At 40.9% G+C, this 27,119-nt stretch overlaps 1 protein-coding gene across 4 annotated transcripts in view; it reads right to left on the bottom strand.

The window, feature by feature from the left end:
* Positions 1-27,119, bottom strand: part of NTNG1 (netrin G1) — a 212,354-nt gene that overhangs the window by 27,506 nt on the left and 157,729 nt on the right. Inside the window, exons 8-9 of one of the 4 annotated variants that reach the window (XM_045027608.1) lie at positions 26,288-26,455; positions 20,044-20,181 (exon numbers count right to left, since the gene is read on the bottom strand). The exons of the other annotated variants lie outside the window; for them this stretch is intronic. Coding sequence (XP_044883543.1) covers positions 20,044-20,181; positions 26,288-26,455 — 306 coding nt within the window. The remainder of the gene's footprint in view (positions 1-20,043; positions 20,182-26,287; positions 26,456-27,119) is intronic. 4 annotated transcript variants of the gene reach the window in all.

Genomic DNA, 27,119 nt, shown 5'->3' with positions numbered 1-27,119 from the left:
TTGACTCATATCCAGCTTCTCGTCCACTGTAACCCCTAGGTCCTTTTCTGCAGAACTGCTTCCTAGCCATTCGGTCTCTAGTCTGTAACAGTGAATGGGATTCTTATGTCCTAAGTGCAGGACTCTGAACTTGTCCTTGTTAAACCTCATCAGGTTTCTTTTGGCCCAATCCTCTAATTTGTCTAGGTCCCTCTGTATCCTATCCCTACCCTCCAGTGTATCTACCCCTCCTCCCAGTTTAGTGTCATCTGCAAACTTGCTGAGAGTGCAGTCCATGCCATCCTCCAGATCATTAATGAAGATATTGAACAAAACCGGCCCCAGGACCGACCCTTGGGGCACTCCACTTGATACCGGCCCCTCTGTGCCAGCTAGACATGGAGCCTTTGATCACTACCCGTTGAGCCTGACGATCTAGCCAGCTTTCTATCCACCTTATAGTCCATTCATCCAGCCCATACTTCTTTAACTTGCTGGCAAGAATACTGTGGGAGACCATATCAGAAGCTTTGCTAAAGTCAAGGAATAACATATCCGCTGCTTTCCTCTCATTCACAGAGCCAGTTATCTCATCATAGAAGGCAATTAGGTTAGTCAGACATGACTTGCCCTTGGTGAATACATGCTGACTGTTCCTGATCACTTTCCTCTCCTCTAAGTGCTTCAGAATTGATTCCTTGAGGACCTGCTCCATGATTTTTCCAGGGACTGAGGTGAGGCTGACTCGCCTGTAGTTCCCCGGATACTCCTTCTTCCCTTTTTTAAAGATGGGCACTACATTAGCCTTTTTCCAGTCATCTGGGAACTCCCCTGATCGCCATGAGTTTTCAAAGATAATGGCCAATGGTTCTGCAATCACATCCGCCAACTCCTTTAGCACCCTCGGATGCAGCGCATCTGGCCCCATGGACTTGTGCTCATCCAGCTTTTCTAAATAGTCCTGAACCACTTCTTTCTCCACAGATGGCTGGTCACCTTCTCCCCATACTGTGCTGCCCAGTGCAGCAGTCTGGGAGCTGACCTTGTTTGTGAAGACAGAGGCAAAAAAATCATTGAGTACATTAGCTTTTTCCACATCCTCTGTCACTAGGTTGCCTCCCTCATTCAGTAAGAGGCCCACACTTTCCTTGACTTTCTTCTTGTTGCTAACATACCTGAAGAAACCCTTCTTGTTACTCCTAACATCTCTTGCTAGCTGCAACTCCAAGTGTGATTTGGCCTTCCTGATTTCACTCCTGCATGCCTGAGCAATATTTTTATACTCCTCCCTGGTCATTTGTCCAATCTTCCACTTCTTGTAAGCTTCTTTTTTGCATTTATGATCAGCAAGGCTTTCACTATTAAGCCAAGCTGGTCGCCTGCCATATTTATTATTCTTTCTACACATCAGGATGGTTTTTTCCTGCAACCTCAATAAGGATTCTTTAAAATACAGCCAGCTCTCCTGGACTCCTTTCCCCCTCATGTTATTTTCCATGGAGATCTTGCCCATCAGTTCCCTGAGGGAGTCAAAGTCTGCTTTTCTGAAGTCCAGAGTCCGTATTCTGCTGCTCTCCTTTCTTCCTCATGTCAGGATCCTGAACTCGACCATCTCATAGTCACCGCCTCCCAGGTTCCCATCCACTTTTGCTTCCCCTACTAATTCTTCCCTGTTGTGAGCAGTAGGCCGAGAAGAGCTCTGCTCCTAGTTGGTTCCTCCAGCACTTGCACCAGGAAATTGTCCCCTACACTTTCCAAAAACTTCCTGGATTGTCTGTGCACTGCTGTATTGCTCTCCCAGCAGATATCAGGGTTATTAAAGTCTCCCATGAAAACCAGGGCCTGCGATCTAGTAACTTCTGTTAGTTGCCTGAAGAAAGTCTCGTCCACCTCATCCCCCTGGTCTGGTGGTCTATAGCAGACTCCCACCACGACATCACCCTTGTTGCTCACACTTCTAAACTTAATCCAGAGACTCTCAGATTTTTCTGCAGTTTCATACCGGAGCTCTGAGCAGTCATACTGCTCTCTTACATACAATGCAACTCCCCCACCTTTTCTGCCCTGCTTTCCTGAACAGTTGATATCCATCCATGACAGTACTCCAGTCATGTGAGTTATCCCACCAAGTCTCTCTTATTCCAATCACATCATAGTTCCTTGACTGTGCCAGGACTTCCAGTTGCATAGCACTGATGCAGTGGGACTGATTTTAGTGTGCTATGTCTGCTCTAAGAATTTCCTTGGACTAGTGACTCCAGTTGACATCCTATTGTGAGCACAGTCCTGCTCTCCTTGAAGTCAGTAGGAAGTTAGCCACTGGAAGCAGTTTGGGACCCTGTGATATGAACCTGTCCTCACTGTAGTATTCAATTTCTATAGCCTCATTATCCAAATTCAGTGTTAGTTCTTGAAAGAAAGAGCTACATGTGATGAAGCTCTTTCTCCCCCAGGGAAATAAAACTCTAAACTTTTCGAAGTAAGAGTCCCATTTCAAGGATCTTTTGGGTTAAAAGAGAAATTCATTTTCTTCTTAAAATATGTATAATATTCAGAAAACATATGAGGCAGCATCTCGTTAACAGTACACCCTGCTGAACTGTCTTCTGTGAACGCTTTTTTGTTTCCTTTTAATGAGGATGCTGTTTATATTTGTTGCCTGTCAATACAAATGAAACTGAAAATGGTAAGCACGTCAGGTAGCCTGGTGGATCTTTAGATTACAGGCCTAGTGCTTCCCTCAGGGCTGCTCAGCACTGCTTTCCAAAGCTGCCCTAAAGCCAGCATAACTAGTCAGTGAAGGATCCCCCCGTAAAGGGAGGTGTGGCTGGGTGAGTCTCCCCTATAGCCTGGCAATTCCCTGCTGCTGGAATGACTCTGTGGGTCCATTAAAGAAGCCTTAAAGTTGCTCTAATTTAAGCAAGGACCAGATGAAGAACAGGATGGCCGACTGATGGAAAGTAAATGTGGCTTAAAACCACTTTTGTGTCCCCTGTACTGAAGTGCAGCTTAGCTGCAGCTTCAGGGTGTATGTTCTGTAGCTTTGAAACACCAGCTCAACGTTTGCAGTTTACATCCAAGCACCCCAGAGCAGACCAATATTTTAGTTTATTCACTCATAAATGAGTATTAAGATCTAGCTTTTGTGCTTCTGTTCTTTGTAGACAAGGAAAATCTGTTGGGTTTTATATTTGTCTGAAAAATGGGAAAGAACTGGTAGGGTCAAAATGACCTAATGGATGATCATTAAAATAATAGAAATATAAGTCTAACCACTGTTTCTAGGTTCAGTTGGTAGGCATTTGTGTGAATGTTAACATGCTGCTCTGAAATACCATCTGCAGAGTTTGGTCCACCAAGAGGGCACAGCTAATAAAGAATAGCATCTATAAACATGTACCTGTCCAATGTGTAATCATACAGCAAGAAATGGCTTTGGACACAATGCTTTAAACACTGCAGACGCTTTACTGGGCAGGGCCGCCCAGAGGATTCAGGGGGCCTGGGGTCTTTGGCGGTGGGGGTCCTGGGCACTTTGGTGGTGGGTCCTGGAGCGAGTGAAGGACCCGCTGCCGAACTGCCGCCGAAGACCCGGAGCGGAAGGAGCCCCCGCCGCTGAATTGCCGCCGAAGACCCGGAGCGGAAGAAGCTCCGGGTCTTTGACAGCGGGTCCTTCACTCGATCTGGGTGTGTTCGGTGGCGCTGAAGGACCTGCCACCGAAGACCCACCGAAAACTCTCATGGGGGCCCCTGAAAACTCTCGTGGGGGCCCCTGCAGGGCCTGGGACAAATTGCCCCACTTGCCCCCCGGCAACCCTGTTACTGGACTCCAGACATAAATTGAGATACCTGATATTTGAGGACTGTTCCTTTAATGTATTTTACCAAGCTGATCTCAACTATTAGGGCAGGTCTACACTTAAAATGCTGCATCGGCAGAGCCTCTGTAGCGCTTAAGTGAAGATGCTCCTATGCTGATGGGAGAGCTTCTCCCACCGTTGTAGTTAATCCACCTCTGTGAGAGGTGGTAGATATGTTGATGGGACAAACTTTCCCACCGAAGTAGCCCTTTCTACACCAGGGTATAATTACATCGCTCAGGGGTTTGGATTTTTCAATCCACACCCCTGTTATACCAATATAAGTCAGTAGTGAAGACTTGTCCTTAGTGATCTTCAGAAAGCACCAATTTCCAGTAATAGGTTCATAATCAATCAATCTATCTCCTTCCCTTTCTCTGTAGAGATCCTGTAACTTCTGTAATGTAGTGTACTGTACTGTAACTTATCTTCCCCATCTCCTCTCATGATCATAGGTTAAGGTTTTATTTTTGATTTAATTATTTTCTTTATAAGAGAAGATAATGGTACTGAAGGTGGATCTGGCTTCCAGTGAAGTCTCTTTTAATTATTCTGCCACTAACTTTGATCCAATGTAAGAAAACAGTAACTGGTAATCAAAAGATGTGTATCTTGAAATCATATTGATGAAAGAAAACAAAAGGTGGTAACACTATTAATATCTTGCAGAACATTTTAACATGTATGTGCTGTATGGATGCCTGCAAATCTTTATTCATGTGAGTAGTCTTTACTTAGATGAAGAGTTCCACTGAAATCATGGGAGGAATGACAGTCATCCTGTAATCAACCAATAAAAAGACTATGAGCTGTCAATGTGATGCGGCCATGAAAAAGGCTAATGCAGTCTTAGGATTCACCAGGCGAGGTATTTCCAGAAGAGATAGGTAAGTGTTAGTACCGTTATACAAGGCACTGGTGAGACCTCATCTGCAATATTGTGTGCAGTTCTCGTCTCCCATGTTTAAGAAAGATGAATTCAAACTGGAACAGGTGCAGAGAAGGGCTACAAGGATGATGAGAGGAATGGAAAACCTACCTTATGAGAGGAGACTCAAAGAGCTTGGCTTTGTTAGCCTAAGCAAAAGAAGGCTGAGGGGAAATATGATTGCTCTCTGTAAATACATCAGAGGGATAAATACCAGGGAGAGAGGAGAGTCGCTTCTGACCTTAAAGTCTGTGAATCTATAAGACTTTTGGTGAAGACACTGGACTCTGGCACTCAAGAGAGATGCCTTTGGTTCCCAGCTCTGTGGTTGAATTTCTGTGTGACTTTGCCTTGATCCTGAAAACACTCACGTGCTTAACTGTCAGCAAAACTTGAAGTCAATGAGACTACTAATGTGCCTATTTCAGCGCAGTGTTGTGCCGATGCATTCATTAAAGGTGCTACAGGTACTGGGGTCCAAATGAGCTTGAAGACAGACAGACTTCTTGCATGAGTAAAGGTTTTCAGAATCAGGTCCTTAAAATAGTTTGGCTTAGATAGATAGGGGTTCTGGGGAAAATACATTGAGGTAGGAATCAGATAAGGATATGTGAAAGTTAATCTCTTGTGTTCCATAAAGCAAGCAAATAATGACAGGCCTTCATTTATTTTAGGATATCATTTATATATAAAGTAGTTAATCTACTGATACCAAGCAATAAATCCTTTAGCTCACATTTAATAAAATAGGTATTCCGTTTCAGAAGCTTTTTTGGGTATTCATAACAAATATTGTGCATGGGTGAAAAAGTCCAAAGTCTCTCAGAAAATGCCCCAAATGGAAGTAATATGGTTCATCAAATGTTCAGGTACCACAGTATTGGGCCCAATATAAATATATAGAGAATTGGCCTGGGAAAGGAATTTCTGGATACTTAAGGACTACACCCTTTTAGTATGTTCAAGTCCAGGTCAGTGGTCAGTGCACCATAACATTAGTTATGCCTCCTGAACTTAAAAGAACTTAAAAAGCCAATTGCAAACCATTCAGTTTTCAGGTGAACTAGTCCAGATAGTGTCTTTTGGAGGCTGCAGAAATGTAAAAAGTATAATGTTAATAAACAGTGTAAAAACACTGGCTTCAGCAAGAATTGAAGGGAGCTCATCTCAGGAGGCCCTCTGCACTTTGCACGCTCAACCACTTAAGTGTGAGAGAAACATTATATATGAGAATACAGAACTTGTACAAACTTTAATTATTTCTATTTTAAATGGGTTATTTTGATCAGCTTTAAAGTAACTTGCTGCTCTACGATGGGAATTCCAGACACAAGCTGTGTAACCTCTGACACAGTTTTAGAAGATGATGGTTGCCAAATTGTCTTGTTTGCAAGAAAAGATGGTGACATCTGTCATGAGATGTCCATATTAATTTTTAGTATTGCTGATGGATGCATGTTGAGTGGTTGGTGTTTCTCTGAGGGTCTTCTGCAACTTGTTATTTTTATAGGATGTTTACGGCTCTTTTCCCTACAAGCTGGGGACAGATGTTAGTGTCACCCTAAAAGGAGCAGGGGCTATGGCAACTACCTCAAAACCAGGCTTGTGCCTTTTTATGTTGGGGGTCACAAGCCCACAGTGCATATGGTGTGCAACAATGAATATTTTTTTAAAATGCTTCCTCAAGTGGGACTTGAGCGGAGATTGATGCTTCTGATTCCTGAGGAGAGCTTCCTGAGGGGAACGGGAAGGCAACAATGAACAAGTTACGCCAGTCTCTGACAAGTCTCCCAGCACCCGAAAGGCCCCACTAACATGAAGCACTGTTCCAGCCCTGTCACCATATAGTTTGACTGTCACTCCAGATCCAGCTCCTACACCATGTGAATCAATAGACTCTAAGTTCTGAAGCGATAACCCTTATTATCTTAAGTATATTATTTATCCTTTTGCTATTTTTGCCCTTTGTTACTAATGGAGACACATCCCAACCTTTTATTAATTTAGGATGTAGAAGGGTGGTTGTCTGCATGTGTGTGTGAGCACTCGTAAAATCCACAGAGGGAAGGCACCAGTAAGAAAGTTTCCCAGGTATAAACAGACCTTATAAAAATACTTCTACGAGTGTTCTTCATTCTGTGCAAGCCTCCAAAAAAACCTTTAAATTGTCAGCTGTAAACTGTTAAGTAAGATTTGTTAAACTTCTGCTCATCAAAGGGTCCTATTAAGGCTTCCATTGTCAGTATTGGAGGGAATGAAAAGTGTTAGCCATCTCATTGCAGTAAAATCCACTTAAGCTTTCACTGGCTGTGAGGTTGTCACTTAAGATATTAAATTACAATTTGGTTTTAATATTAAATATAAAACCAGTTAAATTTTGATGATAGTGCCACAGGGAAAGTTCTATAATTTGGTTTTGGGACTTAGAAGGATTGATTATCTGCTGTATTCATTTGATGATTTGACTAAATTGATGATTTAATTCTAATCCAATCTTACTGTTAACTTGTTGATTTTACCTTAATTGTGACTTGATGACTGTATTCCTTAATTCTAAGTTTAGGAGTGTTAATAGTTTCGTTATGGTGATATGTTTTCTTGATTTTATTTATTAACATTCATAAAATGTCATATTTCCTCAATAAGGAATATGGTCCAGAACCTTTCAGAATCAGCTGGAGGTCAGCCAGTCCATCTAGGGGCCTAATCAGCTCCCTTGAAATTAACCTTTGGTTCTCACACAAGTGTTATCATGAACAGGGAAATCTTGCTGGCGACACTAGGCACTGATGGGAATATTTGTGCATGTCAGTGTGTACTTGTGTCAGTACTGCATCAATGACAGGGATGGCAAGGAAATGTCAAGTACCTTTGATTAACTCAGGTCAATAATCTTTTTTTTGTCTCTAATTAAACATGATGATTGTTTTATTTCAACCTATATTGTCCCCTTTAGACCCAGGTGATCAAAACCTCAGTACTGGTTGAATGGATCTTTTCTTTTTGTTCTCATGAAATGGTAGCAAGCAAATTACACAAAGGTTAAGGCCACTGTGGAGGTTTAAAAGAGAAGCGTGACAGGTTTTCACAATAAGAGCAACCCTGCTCATCACAGTTGAAATGAGCAATTAATAATTCATAACAATTAACTGAATTATATGCTTCCTATTCAATATGTTTCCAAACATGAATAGATTAAATGGTAATTGCTAACAAGCTTTATGTTCTATTTCATGTGCCTAATAAAAGTTTATCTTTTGGAGCTTACTTTGTATCTCCTTTTGATCTACTCCTGACTGCAATATACTATATTAAAATATTTATTATTAACCTATCAAATATTAACCGTTTTAAAATTATACTGACTAAAGAAAACAAATAGGATACTTTAACTTTTTATGAATTTCCTAATATTTAGATATGCAGAAAACTTCCATAATACACCGCCAACAAAAACTGATGAACCAAAAAATTGTATGCACACTCTTTAAAGAGTGCTGCTTTGAAATGCACTGCTATTATATCCATCAGCATAATTTATTTTGTCTCTTTACATATACAGTAGAAACTCAGTGACGAACACGCTGGGAAAGGAGGTTGTTCATAATTCTGAACAAAACGTTATGGTTGTTCTTTCAAAAGTTTGCAACTAACAGACTTAATACAGCTTTTACTATGCAGAAGAAAAATGCTGCTTTCCCTTTATTTTATAGTAGTTTATGTTTAACATAGTGCTGTACTGTATTTGCCTTTTTTTGTGTGTGTGTCTGCTGCTGCTGGTTGTACTTCCAGTTCTAAATGAGGTGTGTGGTTGACTGGTCAGTTCTGAGGTTCTACTGTACCACTATGTATGTATTCAATAAAAGGTTGTTAACTTCCCGTCTGTACAATATAATTCCTGCAGCACTGCCTATTTTTATTAAATTAGTATTTTTTCTTTTTTCAGTGGTTAGGTCTTTGTGAGCCTCCCTATTTTTTGCATTTTGCTTCTCGACCACTTAAAATGGATTGAGTGAGTTTGGTTAAAATTCCAATAGCTAGCTTGACAGCTGACAATACTGATAACAGAATCCAAAAAAAATAGTTGCTACCCTAGTAAGGCGGAAAGACCTGAAAGCTGACACCTTTGTGAAGGCAATTGGAGTAGAAAAAAACATAGCATCATGATGGTAAAGGAGCTCTTTTCCCTTCTTAAATGGCCAGATTGGTGCTGTGATTTTATAAATGCTGTTCATGTATAATGTGCTCTGATTTGGGGGGGAATACACCAGGTGGTCACACTAGCCCTTTTAAAAGGAGAGTTATTGCTCACTAGAACCCAATGGCCTAGCAGTGTGATGCTAACTCTTTACTCTGTTCCCTCTCCAGTTGTTTGTGGGCTGTCATCTTCCTGGGACTTTCTTCAAAATGCCCGTAGACATCACTAGCTGTTGACCATTGTGTTTACCACCAATGTCTTGGTCATGCGTTGTTATGGAAACCTTTCCTCCATGGAGAGGAGCAGACACAATTCCCTCCAGTGCCCATCAATGCCACTTTCTCTGTAGGTCAGAGAAGATTGCTAACAAAATCACTGTAGAGTGGAAAATGGTGTTTCGGCACCGCTCCTTAGCCTGTGCCAGCACTACCAATGCTACCAATATATATCCACTGATTTCAATACATTCTGTGCTGCAATCTCAATATTTGAAACATCCTCTCACGTTCTTCATTCTAAGCACACTCCCTTTCCCTTGTCAAATCAAATCCCACACTAAAACACCATGCTTTGACCTGAGTGCTTTTGTCCTTTATATGATGTTGCACCTGTATAGTTATCCCATATATTATATTTGCCTGAACAAGGTTTGGCTCTTGTCTTTTCTGTCTTTAAAGATCCACAGTGATAGGGGGCTATATGGAATTATGAGGCATATTTTCTGCTGGTAAATTGATAGACCTCCACTGAAGTACATCGATTTATACCAGCTGAGAATCTGACCCAATAACTCTGTGGGGATTTATAATTTTGCCATGTTTGTTCTTGGAGTGCACATCCTTACATGTTTCAATAATAGTATTCCTTGGGACATCAGTGTGATTCTAGATTGATTTCAGTCAAGTTACTCTGAATTTAAACTGGTGTAATTTGGCCTGGTATATTCAAAGCACGACCTAATGAACCACCACAACAGGCTTGTGAAGTAGGTTAGTAAATATTATCCCCATCATAACAGATGGAGAAACTGAAGTAGAGAGGGTAAGTGACTTGCCCAAGGTACATAGCAGGACCATGTCAGAGCTGCATTAGAAATCAAGGCTTCCTGATTCTGAATTGTGTGCTTCTTCCTCTTCAGTATACTTCCTAATATGCATGAGATTCATGTATTTGTATTTAGGGTGATGTACAATGTGTAACTTCCTACACAGATATATATAAACATGTTAAGTTTCCCTGCAGGCGAGATTTTTATAGGACAACTGCATTTATTTATTTGAACTATTTAGAAAGAACAGAAGGCTGTAATATGTCTTTTAAGAATGACAATTTTGGAAGTTCTCAGTAGCAAAAGATTTTTTGTTGAATTGCAAATGTTAACTTCCTACAAGCAATGTTTATATAATTCATTGGCTCATGGTTTCATGTTTGATTTTCTCTGGAAATTCATCCTGCATGATGATTTTCATAAAATGCTTTAGCTGCTAACGCTTGTAATTCATGGCAAAATTCAGACAATAAAAAAGGTTATTTATATTTAAATAATCAGGTAATATATAGAAGGCATACTGACAATAATCTAGCATTCTATGGAATGATGCAAGTTCAGTCCACAAGACAGATGCATGCAGTTTGTATAGTTTGAACATCAGAGATGAGAATTTAAGTGTAATCCTCTGCCTGCCTTAATGAAAATTATTAAAGAATGGAAAAAGGGGCAAAATCAAATAATATATGAAACGGCTACTTACTGTAATTTTGGTTCTTCAAGATGTTATGCAGATATGTACTCCAGGTAGGCATGTTTGTGCCCTGCACACCGGAGCCAGAGGCTTTTGCCTAGCAATATCTGTAGACAGGCAGCATTCACATCTTGTGTGTATCGCCTCTTCCTTGACTATATGAGGTACACTGCCTCCCCCTCCCCCTCCCCCCCCCCCAGTTCCTTCACATTGAACATCCAGGGTAAGGCTCCAATGCAGAGGGGATGGAGGGTGGGTCATGCATCACATCTCAAGGAATCTGTTACAGTAAGTAATCGTTTCTTCTTCTTCAAGTAGATGCAGACGTGTATTCCAGGTAGGTGACTCAGAAGCAGCACCCTCTGTTCGAGTGGGGCTTGGAGTCTATGTGAGTAGGGATTGCAGGACCACTTCTCTAACATTAGTGTCTGTTCTGGAAGAAGCAATGATTGCGTAAACCTATGTATGGACAACCATGTGGCCACCCTTCAAATGTCCAATATGGAAATGTCTCACTGAGGAATGTTACCAATGTAGCCTGTGCTCTCATGGAAATGAGTCAATATCTGCTGAGGAGGCATAGCCCACACTATCTCATACACTGTCTTGATATAAGACATTATCCATCTAGAGATGGTCTGCGCAGAGACCGCTTGTCCCTTCATGTGGTCTGCATGTAATTCGTGCTTCGCCTTTCCTGTTTGCAACTATTCAGTCCTGTTCAGATAAAAGGCTAGGCAGCATCTAACATCTAACGTTGCTTCTCTGGAGAGGAATGCAGCTTAGGGAAAAATACAGGGAAATACACCGGTTGGTTCAAATGAAACTGAGAGACCATCTTGGATAAGAACTTCGGCTGTAACTGGGATGTTACCTTGTCCTTGGAGAGCTGCATGTAAGGAGGTCCTGCCTTCAAGCACCTGCAACTCACCCACCCTCCTAGCAGAGGCAATGGCTATGAAGAATGTAGTTCTTTGAGACAGGAGGGGCAGTGGACAGGATATAAGGGGCTTGAATGGAGGCCTCATTAGAGCTTCAAAAAACGTGTTCAGGTATCAGAAAAGGACTGGCTCTTGGACCAGAGGATGGAAGCAAAGAAGTCCTTTCAGAAATCTAGTCACTGTGGCATTGGAAAAAACTGATTTCCTTTGGATAGGGGGATGAAATGCCAATATTGCTACCAACCCCGATTTTGAAGGTGTAGCAGGTACTCCAAGATGTTCTGGATTGAAGTTCCAGCCAGATAGGCCCCATGGGCCAAGGACCACACTGAGAACCGTTTCCATTTAATCAAATAGGCCATCTTATTGGAAGGCTTCCTACTATTAAGTAGGAACAGTTGGTCTGCCTCCAAGCAATGCTCTTCTTCATTCAGCCATGCAGTACCTCCTCCATAAGGTGCAGGGAGCTGATCATCAGATTAAGGGTGTGGTCGTAATCGTGTGTGAGGAGGTCGTAATCGTGTGTGAAGCAGCAGTATGGGAGGATGAATTGACAGGGTGAGGAGGCCCCAGAACCAGCTATCATGGCCACATCGAGGTGATCCACCTTGAACTTTTTCCTGCAGTGGAAAGCGTTTGGCGATGGAGCCCAGGCTGAGCTTCCCCATTAAAGCAGAATGGTGACACTTCTTGTTTTCCCTGGTCACAAATAGGTCAATCGTGTGAATTTCCCATGCTGCAGAAACAATCCTCCTTCAGGAGCCATTCTGAGGGCGATCTGGGACCCGAGAAAAGCCTTGGTACTGAGTCAGGCCACATGGCCTATCCAAGCAGATGCTGCTTGAAGCGAAGGTCCTGTGTCCCCTGAGCCCTCTTTTTTGAATGATCTACAGATCAAACAGCGCACTTTAAGGTGTGCTTTACCAAGGCAGAGCAAGCATCTTGTGTCGGAGTTGGGAATTGCCACACAAGAGGAAGGGCAATGCTTGGACCCTGGTGAGGGCATCACTACCGCTAACACTACTCTCGCTTTTTTTTTTAAACTAACAGTAACTATGTACAATGAACTAGGCTAAGAAGGATGAATGCGAGTTTGTGAGACAGCAACCACACTGAGCTCTTACTCCAGCTGATGGGTGCTGAGAAGGAACTGAGAGGGGTCAGGGTGGCCCTGCCTCATATAGTCAGGGGAAGGGCTATAGAAACAAGGCACCCCTCTATGGGTACTGGTAGGCAAAATCTCTGGATCCAGAGGTGCATACACACCTACCTGGAATACACATCTGCATTTACTTGAATTAGAATTAAGAGTTTAACATTAGGTATCTGACTGAAAACCCACACTTCTGAAAGGAATGTTATGCTTGCTAATTGTTTAAGATTTGTACTGTTAAATCAACAGATGATAAACAGAGCTGATCCAAGACTTCACAACAATAATGTAATCAGATCTGCAGAGGGGGACCTCTACACCTCCCCAAATCCTCACTTGGGCTCAGTGACAAGCCAAGGATCTGCTTGTCAGGATCTCAGTGCAGTAGCTGCTTTGCCTGCTCACAGAATATCTGGGAGCAGATTGCTGGGTTTTTTTTGTTTTTTTTTAAACTGTATCCATTGTTTGATTTTTATCTGACTTTTTCAAACTCTTTTTTTGTAACTCTGTGAGTTGATCAAACTGTGTTGCTAATTTGTCACTGGTGGAAAGAATCACTACCAAAGTATTCTTTCTGTCACCTGATTGCAAACATCTCCAGCATAACTCCTTGCATAGGGGAAATTAAAAACTGGTTTCTCTAAATATTCCTGAATATATCAAGTAAAATAACTTGAAATTTTATGGTAATTGAACACAAAAGAGGTGAGAATATGTCAAAAGAAAATATATGTAGAAATATAATGTGGAAAATGCTCTTCATTATTCACTGAACTTTAATTTAAAAACTGACAGTGCTTTTGTCTAGATGCAGATGTGTCCCCACTCTGATTCAGGCTCCTCTTATCACAGGCCATTAAGAACCCACTCTGGAGTGGTCCCTAATGTGCAAAGATGTGGTTGGTCTTCTTGCTTTGTACGTATGTATGTATGTATTTATTTTTATTCAAGATTATTTAATTCCTAGAATTGCAAAATAAAAAAAAGGATCTCTGATAATCTGGGTCACTTTGTCAAACTCTAAACAAGCTTAAAGGCTAGATTGTTTTTCATCCATTTCCTAGACTTTGGAGGAGGAGAGTGAGAAAAAGAGGGGAGGTGGTGTGTGTGTGTGTGTGTGTGTGTGTGTGTGTGTGTGTGTGAGAGTGAGAGATGGAAATGGGTGATTGGCACACAGCAGTCACATCAGCTGCACCCTTTTATTTAGTACAAGCATTCTCCCTGAACCAGCACACCTCTGCTAGACGCTATGTCTGTGTGGTGGAATCCCTGAACTCTGAGGTTACTGCTGCTAATGTTAGTACAGTACTTATGATCTGGAAGGCAAGGACCAAGATTATATCGGACCCCTGTATGAACAGGGATGCAAGGGGTGAGCTAGGTGTGTCTATGCCTTCTTCCCACTTGTGTCCATGCAGTACTCAGAACAATCTGGACCTTAATTTATAAAAAATATTGCAGAACCTTGGTCCATAAAACAGAATAGGCCTTTGCATATTTTTTTTTTAAGAAATGGATTAACAACCGTGGAACGTTATCCACTGGGTATATATAACAATGCTTTTTAGTACTTTAAATCTACACTATGAACTGACATGACAAAGAATATGGATTTTGTGATAGCAGGTCAAATTTCTGGTTCCAGTAGGTCAATACTACACACTGGGAAAGCTCCCTAAACATAAATATGCCGAATTTTGTAAATAAGCCATATTTTTTAAAAAGGAAAAAGTCCCTTTATATATATATATATATATATATATATATTTCTGTAGCTTCATGGCTCAGAGGAAGCTGTTACAGGGAATTAGATCAACACCACCGTTGGCATGCTCAGGCAAATAATCCCTCCAGAGTCTTGATAATGCAATGCAGTGATTTTGGTTTTCATGTAGTTTTCCAGAAGATAGTAAATAAAATCTTCCAGACAGAAATTAATTGGAAAAAAAATGGGCCAATTGCAAAAGCAACTAGATCATGGACTCCTCTGCTGCACACTGAAATATCAGACAGTGGATTTTTAATCAGTGTACCCCCAGCTTGATATATTGAATGTATAGCAATCTGATGTCCATCCTATAACCAGGAGCGGCTATGTTTTTTGCCGCCCCAAGCATGGCAGGCAGGTGGCTTTCGGCGGCGTGCCTGTGGGCGGTCCGCTGGTCATGCGGATTCAGTGGCGCACCTGTGGGAGGTCCGCCGATGCTGTGCCATCAGTGTCCCCGCGGCCAAATTGCTGCCGAAGCCATGGGACCAGCGGACCTCCCGCAGGCACGCCGCTGAAAGCCGCCTGCCTGCCACCCTCACAGAAACCGGCAGGCCGCCTGCTGAAGCTTGCCACCCCAGGCACGCGCTTGCTGCACTGATGCCTGGAGACGCCCCTGCCTATAACCCTGACAATTGCATTCAGAAACAAGTTTTTTCTGACTTTTGAATAGATGAGCATTGGTATTAGTTTCCTTTGTGCCAAGTAAAGAAACTTATTAAATATCCCTTGCTGCATTTTAACTTTCTGAATATATCAGTCTTCTTCTAGTGTTTTAACTAGATATCCTGGAAAATATTTTGTGGGAACTTTGATTAAACAAAATGTAGTTTAACTACGTATTACACACAAAAATCACTATGAAGAAGTCTATTCTGACCAAGGACATGAGACTGTGAACAAAGCATGAACTGACAGCAGTGTTCACAGTACGTATAAAGATGTAACTATTAGATAAGGGAATAGTAGAGTAGTGATTAATGTGTAATGGATGGCAGATGTGTGGCAGTTCATGATTTGTATGGAGTAGGGTTCCCAGAAATTAATGAACCAATCACAGAGTGCGTGATATGATGTAAAATAAAATGTGCATGCAGCATTCTCTTTCGGGAATGTGTATATAATTAGATTAATGATTATGTACTTTGGACTTGTGTCAACCCCTGTGCTAGCAGAGTCTGATCAACTCAGTGTAGTTTTACTGTATACCAGTAAAGAAACCTAAATGACTAGTTCAGAGTCGAGCTGAGTTGCTGGGAGGTTAAGGTATCAAAGGGAATGCCAACACTATGTTAAAAGAAAATTGAGGTTGCAAACTCAGGCACTCAAACGGTAGGAAATGCCAGAATTAAGGTTGCCTGTTTAATCCCAATGCTGCCTCTTGGGCATTAACATTATAATACATCTTTAATTATATGATCACATAATATTTTTTTCCCACAGGACTCCTTCATTCAGTCCATAGGATGGGCTCATAGCTGCACTGCTATAGCACTTCAGTGTAGACACTACCTATACCAAAGGAAGGGGTTCTGCTGTCGCTGTAGTTAATCCAGTTGCCCAAGAGGCAGTAATACTGTCTACATTGAGGGTTAGGTCAGAATACCTACGTCACTCAGGGGGGTGGATTTTTCACATGCCTGAGAGAGACAGCTATGCCAATGTAAGTTTCCAGAGTAGAACAGCAATTCAATAGTTGTGTTTTCTCCTTGTTGTTCAGCATGGGGCCTCATGCTTTATTTGCTGCACTATTCCACACAGAACATAAGAATGGCCTTACTGGGTGAAACTAATGGTCCATCCAGGCCAGTATCCTGTCTTCCAATAGCAGCCAATGCCAGGTGCTTCAAAGGGAATGAACGGAATAGGGCAATTATCAAGTGATCCATCCACTCCTAGCATCTGGCAGTCAGAGGCTCAGGGACACCAAGAGCATGGGGTTGCATAAGAACATAAACTATACATATATCCAGCTATGCATACACTATGATGGGGGCTAATTTAGCTACAACTAATCAGGAAAGAGATCTTGGAGTCATTGTGGATAGTTCTCCGAAGATGTCCACACAGTGTGCAGCAGCAGTCAAAAAAGCAAACAGGATGTTAGGAATCATTACAAAAGGGATAGAGAATAAGACGGAGAATATCTTATTGCCCTTATATAAATCCATGGTACGCCCACATCTTGAATACTGCATACAGATGTGGTCTCATTTCAAACAGGTTCATTAGAAAAAGTTCAGAGACGGGCAACTAAAATGATTAGGGGTTTGGAATGGGTCCCATATGAGGAGAGAATAAACAGGCTAGGACTTTTCAGCTTGAAAAAGAGGAGAATAAGGGGGGGATATGATAGAGGTATATACAATCATGAGTGATGTGGAGAAAGTGAATAAGGAAAAGTTATTTACTTGTTCCCATAATATAAGAATTAGGGGCCACCAAATGAAATGAATGGGCAGCAGGTTTAAAACAAATAAAAGGAAGTTCTTCTTCACATAGCACTCAGTCAACTTATGGAACTCCTTGCCTGAGGAGGTTGTGAAGGCTAGGACTATAACAGGGTTTAAAAGAGAACTGGATAAATTCATGGAGGTTAAGTCCATTAATGGCTATTAGCCAGGATGGGTAAGGAATGTTGTCCCTAGCCTCTGTTTGTCAGAGGGTGGGGATGGATGTCAGGAGAGAGATCACTTGATCTGTTAGGTTCACTCCCTCTGGGGCACCTGGCATTGGCCACTGTCAGTAGACAGTATGGCCATTCTTATGTTCTTATGTTTATTGTAGACCTGCTGCCTACTAATTTCATTGGGTGACCCCTGATTTCTCATGTTATTTAAAGCAGTGAACAACACCTCCCTATTTACTTTATCCACACCATTTGTGATTTTATAGACCTCTATCATATTCTCTCTTCCAAGCTGAACAATCCCTGTCTTTTTAATCTCTCCTCAAAGCTTCACAAATATTATTGAATTTATTTTCATGGCACTCTGGTGAAATAAAGGAATTGTATTATCCCTGTTTTACAGATGTGAAACTGAGTCACAGAAAGATTAAGGTCAGAAGTATCCACTAATTTTGGGTGTCCAATTTGAGATGCCTAGAACCTTCTTTTTCATTATATAGCTCTTTATGTGTTCAAAGCACAACTCCCCACTGACTTCAGCTATAGATGTGAGTGCTCAGCACTTCTGCAAATCAGGCCCCAGGGTCTCAGTACAAGCACTCAGGAAATAAGATATACACAATTACTGACCATGTGAGAAAAGTTTGATATAAATGATTTGACTAAAATCACATAAGCAGTCTGGCAGAGGCAGGGAGAGAATCCATTTCACCAGGGCAGCAGTCAACTGCTTTAATCGTGAGATCATTCTTTCCCTTATTGTAGTCCCCCTGGCTCATTCACTATACAGCTACCAACTTCTGCAACAAATTAAGCAGGGGTTGAACAGCCTCCTTTCCTTCCCTCCTGTATCGTTTCCGGAGCAAGTCCATCCTGTGCACTGAGTAAGGCAGGGATGCCGTGGAAAAATAGTACGTGATCCCGTAATTAAAGTCTGTATGATAATGTGTATGCAGAAGGGTGGGCAAATTAAGGTTTTGAGTGCTTGACTTTGCAGCCTCAATTTTCCTTTAATATAGTTTATTGGGCCTAATTTCCTAGGTTTTCAAAAAAAGCAAACTGAGAAAACAGAAATTCCATCATGTGGCACAATATTGACACCCAGATGATTCATCAAGAGGGTTTGTACCTTTAGATTCACTGCATAGACCTCTGGCACTTGAGCTAAAGGAGTAATTGTAATTGAAAGCAACAGTAGGTTGTCATAATCTATGTGAAACAGCACTAGAGGGATGAGGAAATTGAGCTCTTACATGGTTCACAGCCTGATAGTTAGGGAACTGGGCTAGGATACAGGAGACTCAAGTCCCTACTCTGCTTGATTCACTGCAGTTTTTTTTTTCATCCCGGACCACTCTTAATCAGGAAGAGCAGGGACTTGAACCAAGACATGGGGACACAAACTGACTCCCAAATCAAAAACCTCAGGGTTCAGTCTCAAAATGGACAATTTGACACAATTCTGTTTTCCTTAAAAGCATCTGAAAAATTTTGTTTTAATTCCAGTGGAAGGAAACCAAATTTCAAAACCTTGAAAGATGCTGTCAAATATGTTTGCATAAACCAGTTAACTGAATAACAAACATGTTAAAATCAAATCTGTGTGTCTATAATTCACAAATGTAGAAACAGGCCAAATTCATTGAATAAAATGTTTATTATGAATAGGTCATTCATCTCTATAGACTGCCTAAGACAAACCTTCAGTAGCTGATACGTTCTATTTCGGGAATTATAGTCTTTGCACTGCAATTCCTGATAGTTTTTCAAGTTCCTCGCTTTGGAACTGTTGTCTGCTTGTTTGAAGGCCAAGGTCCCACCCCCCACCCATTCCAGGTAGTTGTATTTTAGGAGGCGAAGTAATCTTAGGATGTATCATTTGTATTTGGTTTTAGAGTATTTTAGAATCTATAGCTAAGACACTATGCCAGTAATTCTTCTTCTTCTGATCTTTCATGAGTTTCTAGATATTACTAACCAGGAGCAAGTGTTTCTTGCAGAAACTGTCGTGCGTGCGTGTGTGTGTGTGTGTGTGTGTGTGTTTGTGTGAGAGAGAGAGAGATAGGGATACAAATACTGAGAATCAGGGAGAGAAGGTGAAAGAAACAAAGAAGAGTGTTCAAGAGTTTGTAGAATTAAATCCTCAAAAGTAGTAGTTATAATTAGAATATTAAGGACCTAATACAAAGATTTCAGCAGCAGCACCCTAGCCCAATATGTAATGGTGTGGCATTTGCTTGTGTATAGCGGTATAGCAAAATATTGATCATCATCTGCTACTAAAAGTTAATATTAAATGCTATTTTGTTAAAATCTTTAGATTTATTAACTCTGGTTTAGACTGTATTTTTGGTTTAGGAGCTATAATACTAAGTAATGAGTTAGTACGCTGTTCTCTATATATTATAGATGTAATTTAATTTATGAACTCAGATTTTTAAGCTACTCAAAAAGGCAGAAGTTCAGTCACAGAAATATGTTAATACACTTAGATATCACCTTTTGTCTTTCAGTAAGAATTTTTAAGTTTGGAAAGTTGCACTTGTGGTTTAGCTCACACAAATTAATTGATAGCGGGCAAGACACACAGATCTGCATATTTCAGTACAAGTTCCTCCAGGCATTAGCAGAGAAAAGGGGAGAGGGCACTAAAAGCATAATGAAATAAATGGACTGCACAGTCAATTTACTGCCCTCATTTGGGAGTATCCATAAAGGTTCAGGCAGTAAGGCATTTTTAAAGCTTGTAAAAGTTTTGCTCTTTTTCAGCTCTAAGTAGCTGCACATGCTGGGATACAGAAGCACAGGCAGCAAAGGTGCAGGAAAAGGGCAGCTCTCAGTTACTTACGTTGACAGCCTAAGCTGTGCCAGATATATCCCAGCAGACACTTATCACATTTAGTCCCTGATGTTCCCTCCTTACACTCACAGAATCCTGTGTCATTACAGCGATCATGGACAGAGCCAAAAGGGTTACAATTACAGTCTGCAGAAACAAGACAACACACATACGCTGGCCATAATTCAAACAATAGCAATAAAGGAAGCAATTCTAGTATTTAAAAGTAAAGGAAGACTGTCTATTAATGACATTTGGAGGAGAGAGAATAATTACCATAGGTCTACTTTTCATTTGTTTGGTCTTTTTAAGAGCAGACCTCTGTCTGATTATGTGAGGGGGGAAAACTAAATAGAAAAGATGTAGAGTAAAAAGGTAACTGATCATAATGGATATTCCATTTTAGTAAGGAGGTTTTGTATAGCTTAATGAACAGAAGGGAAGATTTGTATAGCAAGGATAAATCGATATGCCATCAGGATGAAATCTGTTTTAAATTATTAAAATAGGTGTAGCTGTATCACTCAATCCTTTGAGTTCTGCTGAACATTTTTAAAGTGCCATATAAATGCACTTTACTTATTTCCAAGATAATCTTCCCTTTATATTTAGGAGTAGTATGTTAATTTATGTAGGTACTTGCCATTGTAGTGATGAGAATTTACAATGCACCTTTCACATATTCCAAAACAACCTTGAGGTGGGGAGCAAAATACTACAAGACTTGGTCAGTACTGACTTTTAGCTGTCATTTTCATTCCACCTCTCTTCTTCTACTCCCATGTGGGGTGGGGAGGGTGCATGTGAGGATGGAAGATCGGGGATGCACTCCAGCACCCAAATGTAGATTTTTTTTTTCTCACATGTGCCTGAACCTGACCAAAGACTGTAGTAAATTGTGGTGGTTTGGGTTGACCCTTTTATTTCCACAGCCTTTATTCCAGGGAAATACAGTAACTCCTCACTTAATGTTGTAGTTATGTTCCTGAAAAATGCGACTTTAAGTGAAATGATGTTAAGCTAATCCAATTTCCCCATAAGAATGAATGTAAATGGGAGGATTAGGTTCCAGGGAATTTTTTTTTGCCATACAGTACAGTACAGTAGTATAGTTGGGAGGTGCCCCCGCCTTACCCCACACAGGCACAGCCCACTGGCAGTGGTGACAATGAAGGGGGAAAGGAGGCTGAAGGCGCTGTAGGCTAGGAGAAGCACATTGCACAGCAGCAGTGGCAGCTTCCCCTTCTACTTAAGTCCCCATCCTTAACCCGCCTCTTCTTCCCCCTTTACTTCGCAGGCCGTGTCTTCGCTCCTAACCCCTCCCTCCCCTGCCTCCTACCCGTGGCAATCAGCTGGCTTGCAGCGTTCAGGAGGGAGGAGGGAGGGGGAAGGAGCAAGGACACAGCGCGCAGACTCCCCCTGCCTCCTGAACACTGCAAGCCAGCTGATTGCCATGGGCAGGAGGCAGGGGAGGGAGAGAGGAGGTGCGCTGCATCCTCAGTCCTCCTTCCTGCCCGCGGCAATCAGCTGGCTTGCTGATTTCAGGGGGCAGGAGGGAGGAGCGAGGACTCAGCGTGCAGGCTCTCCCCTTCCTCCCCTCCCGCCCGCAGCAATCAGCTGGTTTGCGGTGTTCAGGAGGCAGAGGAGGGAGGGGGAGCCTGCGTGCAGAGTCCTCACTCCTCCCCCCTCCCTCCTGAATGCCACAAGCCAGCTGATTGCTGCGGACAGGAGGCGGAGGGATGAGGGGGAAGGCACTGATCCACGGGGTCTGCCAGAGGGCAAGAGGCGCTGGAGCATAGGGGAGCTGATAGCGGGGTTGCCAGCTGTGGACAAAGCAGGCAAGCGATGTTATAGCGAAGCATTGCACAACTTTAAATGGAGCATGTTCATTTAAACATGAGCAAGGACGTAAGAACGAAACAATGTTAAGTGACAGGACATTAAGTGGGGAGTTACTTGAACCACAGACCTCTCTCTTTAACACCATCACAAATTCAGTGCTCAGCTCTGGGCTCCAGGGCAGGTGAGAGCCCTTCAAAGAAGGAAGATAGTTGACAGCAGTGTTGAGTTTTCTGGCACTGCTGTGGATCAGCTGTATATTTTCTCTAAGCCTAAGGGCCAAATTCTCATCTTGTTTACACCAATATAAACCTACAGTAACTTCCCTGTTGTATCTGAGGCCACACCCTACCTCTAACAATCATTTTGTCCACACACCTGATCTCTGCTGCTATCAAAGGCAAGAGATACAAATCCTTTCTGGGTGCATTGTTTATTTTTTTCCTTTTAATCAAGCTACCCTGCTGCTATTGTTCGCTAGGACTACATTATATTGCAGCAATATTACAAATGACAGAAGAGGAAAAAGTATTAAAATATTTTAAAATCCAATGGAATTTTTTTTTATGGGGAAAGGAAAACTACCAGTAACAAATTTGTCACCTGTTGCCTTACTGCTTATTAACTTTAAATTAAAGAGGACATTTCAAACATTTGGCATGCTGGAGAAGAATAGTTACCTCTGGCAAACACAGTTCCAGAATAATAATCCAGTCAATTAGCTAACAACATTAATTAATGAAGTTGAATACTGACATACCCCCAAAAAAACATTGTGGCACATTGAGCACAGTTATGCCTCAGTGGGTGCCATATAAAAAAACTGGAACTCCTGATGTTAATCAGACATTCGAAACCTTTATGTAAATAGGCATACGGTTGAGGTACTAAATGCAGACAGTCACATTTAAAGAAGTGTAAGTCAAAAGCTAACAGCACTGTATATTATAAGGAAATGGCCTGAGTCTCCTCTCACTAAACTGAAAGTAACTCAACTGAACACAGTGGAATTACACTGATGTAAAATGAGTATAAGTGGGAGAAGAGTCAAGCACGGAATAGACTATGTGTATATAATATATTACCCCACAAAATGGAATGCCTGATCTGAAGGTCAATGAAAAACTCCCATTACCTTGAATCACATCAATAAGTAAAGATTATCAGGCTTATATTTTGCGACTAAAGGGGACAATATATACTGGATTAAAAAAGCTGGTATGACAAACCTCCTTATAAATGTGTTCTGACAAGCCTCTTTAAAAAAGATACGATAAAGGGGTATTACAAAAAAAAATAATTAAAGTGCAGCTCAACAAATTATTACCCCAATCTTGCAAACACTTAGGCATGTGCTTAACTATGTGCATTTGCATAGTCTCATGGTGGTTGTAAGATTACTCCCATGTGTAAAATTAAGCATGTGCCTAATGTCTGCAGGATTGGCACCTATCTGAGAAAATTTAAAAAATCATCAGGTCAGTATCTCTTTCTGAGGCAAAATAAATGGCTATACTTGGTGTCTCATCTGTAACTACACTGTATTCATGTGGTTATGTATGCTCCATGGTATGATGTATGGAACTGCATGTTTTATGTAGCTCACAGCTTCTTGCTTAAAAAGATTCATTCACATGACACTAAATGTGTTACCTTCATGTACTTATGGTATCACGCCACGGAGTAATTGCATAATAATTCAAAGTCCTGGTAATTGTATTTGAAGTTTATGTAGAAAAACCAAGTGCGTCATCAGTAATTACAAAACAACTAATCACCATGTACATGCAGTACAAAGTAGCCAATGGCCTCTGCAAAATAAAGCATTATATGGCTTTTGAGACCTTGTATAAATTATATTTAAGTGTAATTCTTCAAATACTTTTACTGTTCCATCAGTGTAAGAGCTTGTTCAATCAGATGTAAGCCCACTGTATAATATGTTCTTATTTGAGTTCACAGCTAAAAACATTCTCAGTATCTCAGTTATTTGTATCGCTGTCATTTCTAAAAGCAACACATCATATGTTTCCTCCATTTGGTCTAATCTCGACTAATGTATATTATGTAGCTGTCATTTTTTTATCCATACACTTACCATGTATATTTTTTACTTAGTTTGAATAATGTCAATAAATATTTCCCTTGATAAAGCTAGCTTAGCCAAACATTTTTAATTTTCCTAAACCCTCTGTCTGGAAATGGGAAAAACCACTGCACTGGAAAAATAAGATATTCATACGTAAATATCAATGCAAATCTCCTTATTAGCTTGTCCACCGATCTACTAAATGTGTAATTAAAACCCACAACACTGAGTGGTTGTCAGGCTCTGGGTAATCAAATGAGCATTTCCAATAGAGTGAGACACATTGCAGGCTTGAGTCTCAGAAGTGTTGAGTATCTTTAACTCTCACTGAAATTGAAGGGAGTTGAGAGTGCGCAGCAGCTTGCAGGATCAAGTCTCTAGAGCCCCAACACAGGGAAGCACTCAAGCACATGCTTATGTCCAACCCTTTTCAGGAAAGTATTGCAGTGTGTGCCTAAGGGCTTGTCTTCTTGAACAGTACTAGAGCAGTACAGATGCTTCTGTAGTGCTTTAGTAAGATGCTCCTACACACTGGTGGGAGAGCTTCTCCTGTCGGTGTAGTTAGCTACCCTCTTTAGCGGAGGTGGATTATGTCAGAGGGAGAAGCTCTCCCGTTGACATAGTGCTGTCTACATTTGGGGGGGAAGAGGGAGTATGGGGTTAGGTGTGTATTCCACACCTCTGAGCAATGTAGTTATACTGCTATAGGTCTGTAGTGTAGACTTGGCATTAGTCACACTGACTTTAAGGAAGTTTTCCTGAGTCAGGGCATCAGTCAGCATATGTAGATTTCGTATGGAGTATGATAAACTGCAAACCTGAGGAACTGTTCTATATTCAGTTTATATTTTTTATTTAAAATGACATTGTCTGATAGATACTATTTTGCCCTTTTTGCAGTCATCCCACAGGGTACAATGCTGATAGGAGCCCAGGAGAATTTTGCTTACGTTAGGGTGTGAAGGTCAGGAAATGCTCTGTATATTTTTATTTTCTGAAGAAAAAGGACACATGAAATACAGTATGTATGTGTCTTGTTTTTCATTAAATAAAAAATATATTGATAAGTTGCAGATTGGAACAAATGATGATCTAAATAGGTTTTGGCTGAATCTTTCCAATGAATTAAAAAGTCACATGAAATGTGACTTACTATGAAAATTTGTCCACAGTCTATTTTTGAACTGCACAAAAATATTACTTTTTCAATCCTACATTAACTCTTTGGTTACGCTCTGATTAATGACAGAAAGCATCTGCTTTGTAGATGGGGTGAATGGATATAGTTGAATTCCATGACTGACTGTAATGGGGATCATAGTTATAAGCAATATTGTAAAACACACTCTAGCTCTGTTTATAATTGGAACAAGCTTTTAAGACCATTTGTTAACTAAAGGCCATAGAATGAACCTGTACTTTCAACATACTATATGTTAAATTTTCATCCAGATAGTCCAACCTCTTTCTCACTAAACAGTATTTGATATAATGGAAGTATGCCTCAGTGTAACAAATGTCTTATATTCTCTTCTGTATGTCATTCTTATTAATGGTATTCTGTTCTGGCATTCTCCTGGTGTTAGCTGTTTGGAAGTTTTCATGGGATTATAATGTATACATGTTTGAAGCATCATTGACCCTTGGGAGTTTTCTTCAAAACTTTCAGATATGGCTCATAGAATTTTTTTGGTGAGTTTTGGCATCTGACTTATTTTGTTGGCTATAACTGATTTGAAAAATTATGTTCTCAGCTACAAGGGCATACATTAAAAGTGAAGGGAATTAACTCTGAATTTATACCCTTTTATCTGAGAAGACAATTGGGCATAGTATGTTTATTTTTTAAATCTGGATGCATAAAAATGTTACAAATATAGACACTGGTCTTGCCCTCAGATTAACTCTTATGGGTCTCCCTGTAGGTGCAAGGGTCTGCACGCATTGGCCCAACTGCAAGATCTGAGCTTATAACTTAAGGCTCAGTCCTTATGTTTTGCAACTCCCAGGCAATTTCTTCTGTGTGGATGCACAGCACAATCAGTTTATCCCAGAGCTCCTGTGAAGAGCTTCCTAAAGCTTTAGCAATGATTTTGCTGCTTTACGTTGTTCTTATAGACATTCAAAATACAGCCCCAAGGCCACAATTAAACTCGGGCAAATGCATTGAATGTCTACACAGGAGATGCTCTTATCCATTGAAAAAGCTCATTCTGGTTCAGCTGGCCAATATGTAGCGGTGGTGCAAATTGCTACCTGACTCACTAGTAGCTCCCAATAGCTGAAAAGGCAAAGAACAAAAGCCAGAATTATAATGAAACTGACCTATGCATACATTTTCATCGTCCAGCTCTGCAGAAGCATTTCTGAAGTAGCCCAGCCTGCATAACTCACAGTGCTGCCCTCTAGTGTTGTGTTTACAGCTCACGCAAATGACTGTATTTAGCAGCTCGATGTAACTGCACCGGTTGGAGTGGCCGAAGCATTCACAGTCTTGCAAGGAAGAACAGAAATGTATACAAAATGTATACAGTAGCAGAGTAATAGCACATTACATGCTTGGTTAAAATGAACTATGCATAGAAGATGAATGGGAGCACATACATGTTAGTCAGTGTAACACATGGACAACAACAGATGTTTGACTGGCATGAACATGACATCTGTTTCAGGCAGGTTAAAAATGATCAGACATTCATGACTCTGAAGATTGCTTCTCCTCAGTAGAGCTGATGGAAATGAAGCATTTGCAGTTGTAAACCTTTCAAGGGTTTTGAAGGCTCGGTTTACAAATGCATATCTTTTGCACATTTGAGATGGAAATACTCAAAACGTGCAAAACTTTCTTACTCTTAAAAAAAATTACAAAATGTTAAATACGTAGGACAAAATTGTCAAACTTGGGTGCCCAAAGTCAGGCATTTAAATCCACAGTTAAGCACCAAAATAAATCAGCATCTCTGATTCTTAGAGATGCTGAATAAGCATAACCCGTGCTTAAGTAAATAAAAGTTGTGGATGTTGAATACCTATGAAAATCATGCTATTTCACTGAGATGCATAATGCGCCCAAATTTGAAAATTTTGGCCAGCATTCTCAAAACAATTAATTTGGAAGAACAGAAAGGAACAGAGATGAGTGCCATTTAAATGCCAG

Source organism: Mauremys mutica, chromosome 8 (assembly GCF_020497125.1).
Source record: "Mauremys mutica isolate MM-2020 ecotype Southern chromosome 8, ASM2049712v1, whole genome shotgun sequence".
Classification (NCBI taxonomy): Eukaryota; Metazoa; Chordata; order Testudines; family Geoemydidae; genus Mauremys; species Mauremys mutica.
The sequence above is the reverse complement of the archived record's forward strand: the minus strand, read 5'-3'. Positions and strand labels throughout refer to the sequence as shown.